General features: G+C 45.2%; 1 protein-coding gene across 1 annotated transcript; it reads left to right on the top strand.

Moving 5' to 3' along the window:
- Positions 1-3,605: 3,605 nt before the first annotated feature.
- On the top strand, positions 3,606-6,445 carry LOC121054508 (transcription factor MYBC1-like). The gene has a single exon (XM_040524467.1). It carries the CDS (start codon positions 4,400-4,402, stop codon positions 5,396-5,398), a length of 999 nt encoding a protein of 332 aa, XP_040380401.1. The 5' UTR covers positions 3,606-4,399; the 3' UTR covers positions 5,399-6,445.
- The last annotated feature ends 265 nt before the right edge of the window (positions 6,446-6,710 follow it).

Below are 6,710 nucleotides of genomic sequence, written 5' to 3'. Positions count from 1 at the left end.
GTTCTTCTTTTAGTGGTAGACTTTCGGCCGTGTTCTTTTGGTGTTGAAAGATAAAAAAATATTTGATAGCTATTTAATGGTATAAACGATGAAAATAAACTACTATAAAGATAATGAACTTCTATATAACAAGTTTTTTTTAAAAAAATTATACCGTTTAGCATTCAAGAATCGTGCATGTAAAATATCAAGAAAAAAAGCAATATAAGAACAAATCGGATAGCTTGTAGTAGAGAAAAAGATTTGGTGGGCTCATACGTCAGTGACTCTACATATATCATGCGGATAAATCGGATAGCTTGTCGATACGTTCTTTCTGTAACAAGAAAGCGCTATTTTGTGGTCACCTGTTGCTGCATTGTGAGCATGCCACTGGTAGTTGCCGCAGTCTTAGCGCGTGCTCACCTCTTTGTGATGGATTCTTGTTGATGGGGGCAAATGGGGACTACTGCAAGGGGGCAGAGTGGAGCATGAACTGGGCTGCACAAAGCATGCGGCTGATCTGCATTTCCTTTTTCCATGGCATTTTTTTGGCCCCCCCAAGGATCAAGGGATTAAACCTCCAAATCTACATCCTGCATGCGTTTTCCCCAGCAGATAATGATTAGGAGCTGATTTGGTTGCTGCCCTGGCCCTGATTGATCCTCTTTTCCCAAGAGCATGCTTGCCTGCCTGCCTGCCTCTTTTTCACCAAGGCCAATGTCTTGTGAAAAGGAGAGGTGTAGGGTTAAGAAAAGGGGGAGCTTTGCCTATAGGGTGCTAAAGTGGCTCAAGATATTCTATGGGCAATGTGCAGTAGTAGTGTAGTACCAGCAAACAATGAGGAGGAACTGATGGCTTGGTACAGTACCTATCTGAAGGATGGTAGTATCTCCTCGGTTGACATGTCAACTGTTCTTGTTAGTACTTGCCTACTTGGTACTCAAAATCTTGAATGCCACAATAACATCATTGTCTTTTTCGTGCTAGTAATTGTGATTTGGTTCTGTTCATGTATGGAAGCTAATCTAAGGTAAAAAGCTAATCTAAGGTAAAATTGAACTCAAGGTATGTTATATCAACTGTACTTTTTTGGTTAGGCGCGTCCAGGACATTAACCAGCAAGCTAGGTCAAGCAATACCTTAAACATGATAGAGACAAGCAAGAAAATAATCTAAGGATGTAAAGGAGGAACCCAACAAGCCTCACCATCAAACTCTCTCTTCCCAAGCTATATATGATAGTGGCTTCTACAATTAGCAGTAATTTTGAAACAGACCCACATGATTTTGGTTCTACCCAATCAACATCTATATAGATACCACACACATATCCATATTTGTTTTCTTAAGAGTAAAAAAAAGCCATGTTTTTTGTTTCATCGACTATGTCCTTGATCATATTAAAATACTGGTGTATTTTTTTCGAGCTACAGCTGCCGGTTGATAAGATGTAGAGAAACAAATAAAGAAAAAATAGACTACAATAAAAATAACAAAACCAACTCTACAAATATGTTTTAAATTTTGATTGTGGTGGATAGGCTAACAAGTAGGTCATGAGAGGTCTGGAAAAAAAACAATCCTAATCTGGCATGTTTTTTGTTTGTAAATTCTAATGGCTCCTGGTCCTGGATATAGTCAAGGGACAAAACAAAAACATTGATCCAAAGAAGCCATTCTAATGCAAAACTAGAAACCATCCGGATAGTAAATACAGTTAGAACAAAACTGAATTGAATGTATGCATATTTATTGGGAAAATATTGTTCTTTGGAAGAGAAATGTAGCTACCACAAGTGAATATGTAGAGTTATCCTCTACAATACATATCCTTATTTGCCTTTTTCTAAAAAAAATACTTTTTTTGGCTCGTTAATTATATCCTTGTTTCCGTTGAATTACCGGTAGTCCGGTACACAATTCTGGTGGTTTCAGCCTTTCAGCAGCTGTTCATCCTTTTTGCAACGGTTCTTGGTTAGAATCATGGGAAAGAAACAACACCGGCCAAAACACAAGCCATTGAACTGCAAAATTAGAAACCATCCGGATGTTAAATGCAACCGGAACAAAACTGAATTGAATGCATCTCTTTCTCGGAATCTCAGCTACTATTTTAGAAAAAAAAAACGTTCTTAGCCGGTGGATATGCACGTTTGTCTCTATATAATGTCCACTTTGACTGGAATATGTTATCAGTATTTTTTTTAACCCTCAACAATGGCAGGAATATAACTCATGTCCAAAATAACCGTGAAACTTCTGTGGAACAACCGCGCGGTTAAAGAGCTAAGTAACACGTAACAGATAACCGTAGTATCCGTTTCATCATCAAAACCAGTAGGATAATTCATGTGTTTATATGACTAGCACCTCTATTTTTTCGCATGCGCTTATGTTTATAAGTCAAAATCTAAATTTTTAACTTTAAATTTAAAGTTGATTTTAGGGGTTTTTCATCGAAGTTTATTTTCTCTTTGTCTTTTAGATCGCCAAGAATACATATATAAAATTTTATTTACAAATTATTTTTTGTTTGTAAATATGTTGTTTGGTTTTTTCGGTGAAACACCCAAATAATCCCCCTATTTATATTCTCTTTTGTCTTTATTTTCATACGCAGTCTATAAAATCAAATTGCATTGCAATGCCTCCCACACGTTTGCGATGTCTAAATAATATAATTGTATTTTATATAATCATAAACAATTTTGTTAATCTATATCATTGTTATTTGAGACCCACATTTATCCTTGCTGTATTTTTCTATCATTTTCATCTAATTCTTTCTTATTGTGTACATTCAAAATATGATGTGATGTCCTTCGACAAATCATCTTTACCTAATGACTCACGCTGTCCATAGATACAAACATTTATTGGAGTTTTAGCGGACATTAAGGTTAAAGTGAAATTACTTTGACGCCCTTAAAAATTTACGAAATTACAGGAAAGATCGTGTCCAGCGGTAAATGCGAGGAATCATGAGTGGTGATTGGATTAGTAAAGTAAAATACCAAAAGTTATTATATTTGTAAAAAAATCCAAATACTAGTAGAAATTATGGATGAATGCGGTCAGAAACATATCGTATTATATTTAAAAAATGGTTTGGAAAATTTTCATATTCATGAATTTAACTATTTAGTGACGACGTCAATACAACGTTTAAGAAACCTAAATTTTACAAATATAAATGCTCAAAAAACATATCATTTTTACACTAGTTTTCTAGAAAATTCTCTGTGTTCCAAAATATAAACTTTTGTTCATTGATTCCCATGATTTTAATAATTCTAGTGATTCCAAAGCCAACCGGATATTTTCCAATGATTTTAATAATTTTTACATTAGTTTATACTTTTAGAACAAAGTAGGATTTTTTATACCGTTTACGATATTATTATAAATACATTACGTTTGGAAACGGAGCGAGTGCTTCCCAAACTGGATTTTAAGGTTGGAAGGCTGAACGAAACCCCACCTAGCCGATCATGAATTCCATCACCCCCATAAAAGCCACAATAGTACCATACGTAGGCGTACAATAGTCGCATATTTCTCCTAGATGCGCTACATGGTGCTCGCACCGGAACTATAAAAATCCGCGGATTCATCCACCCAACCCAGCCAGCCAAGCCAGCAACGTGACGATATCCACCTCGAAGATATATGCACGAGCCAAGGTCACAGGCAGGCACGAGATCATCAGTTCGAGAGAGAGAGAGCGAGCCGAGATCGATCGATGTGATCCGGGGCGACATGCCCACATGAGGACAAACCAAACTCCAGCTAAGATACCACCACCACCTCCTCCTCCTCACATCTCATCTCACCGCATCCATCCATTCCGCGCGCGCGCACACGCATCCCCCCACCACCGCGGCTGCCTCGTTCTTCCTCCCCTTGCTCGCAACACCGCGATCGATCGCTGTTCGTCTTCCTCTCGATCTCTGTTCGTTTTCGCAAGGGAACAAGCGAGGAAACAAACAAAGCAACCGAGGATGGCACAAAAATAGCTTTAAGGAAGAGAGGTGTGAGGGGCAAAGGAGGCATCAGGGGGGCAGCAGGCAGAGGGAGGCAGCGCAGGCGCCACTAGTTAAACTACACGGCCGCACCACTCCCGAACCCCATCTGATACTCTCATCAGCCTAGAGAGTATCAGACTAGAGAGAGAGAGAGTGTGCAGGGTAGTAGTAGTATCATCATCACGGCAGCAGCAGCGGCAGAAAGAGAGAAAGGCCCAGCCAAACCAGAGAGAGAGAGAGGGGAGAAAAAAAAGGGCTTTGAAGAGGAGAGATCCACCTCGAACTAGTAGCCTTCCCTCTCCTCAGTTACTTCTCGTCCTCCTCCTCGTCGTTGCGGTGCGGGGTGCGGTGACGAGGGAGGGAGGGAGAATTGGTGGGGTGGGGGAGCGAGGATGAGGGAGGAGGAGGAGCCCAACTGGTTCGCGCGGTGGGAGGAGCAGCTGCCGGCGCCGGACGAGCTGATGCCGCTGTCGCAGTCGCTCATCACGCCCGATCTTGCGGTGGCGTTTGATATCCCGACGCATGGGGGTGGAGGTGGGGGAGGGGGAGGTGGGATGGCGGGGGGTGTTGTGGGGGGTGATGGGGCGGGGGGAGTGGGGGGAGGAGGGGGAGGTGGCGTGGGGGGCGGGGAGATGAACGGCGGGGCGTCGTCGGCGGCGGGGTCGAGCGGAGGCGGCGGCGGCGGGGGAGGGGACGAGCCGGCCCGGACGCTGAAGAGGCCCCGGCTCGTGTGGACGCCGCAGCTGCACAAGCGGTTCGTCGACGCGGTGGCGCACCTCGGCATCAAGAACGCCGTCCCCAAGACGATAATGCAGCTGATGAGCGTCGACGGCCTCACGCGCGAGAACGTCGCCTCCCACCTCCAGAAGTACCGCCTCTACCTCAAGCGCATGCAGGGGGTCGGCAACGGCGGCGGTGGCGGAGGAGGAGGCGCCGGCGGCAGCCACTCCTCTGGCTCCGGCACCGACGCCGCCACGGAGCATCTGTTCGCCACCGGGCCGGTCCCCTTCCTCCCGCCCGGCCGTGGCCCCGCCGGCGGAGACCCGTACCCGCCCTTCGCCCCCATGCCGGCCACCCACCCCGCCGCGCACCACCACCACCACCACCCGTCGCAGATCGGCCACTTCCACCACCCCGCCGCGCGCCCGCTCGGCCACTTCGGCTCCGGTCCGGCCGCCGGCTTCGACCACGGCTTCCTCAGCCGCGCCGTCGGCGGAGGCGGGCCGCCGGTCGGGCCGCCAGGGATGCACCACCGCATGGTTGGCGCCGGCGCCGGCATGGCCATGATGGCACCATCCCCTTTCGCCGAAGAGCTGGAGCTCGGGTCCCGAGGAGGCGGCGGCGGCGGCCGGCGCGAGCTTACTCTGTTCCCGACGTCCGGCGACCACTGAGGCAACATACCGACGGCGGCGAGCCGGCGACGGACACCGGGCGGCCTCCTCCTCCGTCCTCGGGTACATACAATTCGTTCGCTTCCTCTCCTCTGCTAGTTCCCCACCAGATCGGCATAGGAATCGAGCAAGTCCCATCGCATCATCGAGTCGCAAGAATTCTTGGGAATTAGCACTCCACCCCCCATGTCTCAATCCAATCCGTATTGCTCCAAACCTCTTCCCCCCCTCATTTGTTGCTGCTGCCTCGTGTGTTGCTGCTATTTGTCATTGCTCTTCCAATTCCTCCTCCCCTTCTCCTGTTCTTTTCTTTGATGACATAATTAAACTTAGTCTTAGAGAGGATTATTTAGAGGGTAAAAAAAGGAATTGTGACAGTTTGGTACTTTCATCTTAGTCGTCCAAGAACTCCTCGTCGGAAAAAAAGAAAGAAAATCTGAATATCTGTGATTGTGCCAAGGAGGATCCAGGGGTCAAATTGCTCTGCTCATCCTGGTGTCTGTCACACACTTTGGTTCTTGAGTAGTACAACTCCAACCAAACAAGTGATGCAATCAACTGCCACCGGAGAGATTGCGTGGGTGTAAGTGGCAAGTGTGATATAGGCAGAGGGTTGAATAATTGCAAGGACCCACCCAGGAGATGAATAATTCTGAGGATTGAGCTCCTATTTGCTGTGGTGGATGATGATAATCAGGCCTCTCTTAGTGAGCTCAAATCATCTAAGAGGCCAGAGAGATTATCCATAGCTTAATTTCTTCTTCGGTGTTACTGTCCTGCTCCTCCATGTGATGAAGAGCTAAAGAGGAGTATGTGTAGGAAGGGTTTCAGAGCCCCCCCTGGGCAGAGCAACTCGAATTGGAGTTCGTTGTAGTAGCAATCACTTGTAAATCAGCGGTAAATTGCCTTTCGTTTTCCTCGTAGCCGTGAGATGAAAGAAAGAAGAGAAGAAGACCTTCTTGAGTTGTGTGCTAGTACAGTGATGCTTTGTGTTCTTGTACATTGAACGCTGTTCAGTTCAAGTCAAAATTTTCACATTATCTGCAACTCTTGTAGTTACTCATGCCCTAGTGGATGACAAACATGTCGCTTTTCAGCAATGGAGCTCTTTATCCATCTTAATCACCATAATTTACTACGGGCAACCGGGCATCTTCTTTTCTGCTGAATAGTAGAAGAGTTCGTGATAATTATTCGAATTTAAAAATTAATTAATTAATTATTATAAAGTTAAAAAATGGATTTAAAAACAGATTTCGAAAATTTCGTATATAAAAAATTTTCACAAAAATCTCCCCATTAGAAGTCTGGG

The sequence above is a fragment of the Oryza brachyantha genome, chromosome 5 (genome assembly GCF_000231095.2).
Source record: "Oryza brachyantha chromosome 5, ObraRS2, whole genome shotgun sequence".
Taxonomy (NCBI): domain Eukaryota; kingdom Viridiplantae; phylum Streptophyta; class Magnoliopsida; order Poales; family Poaceae; genus Oryza; species Oryza brachyantha.
The sequence above is the reverse complement of the archived record's forward strand: the minus strand, read 5'-3'. Positions and strand labels throughout refer to the sequence as shown.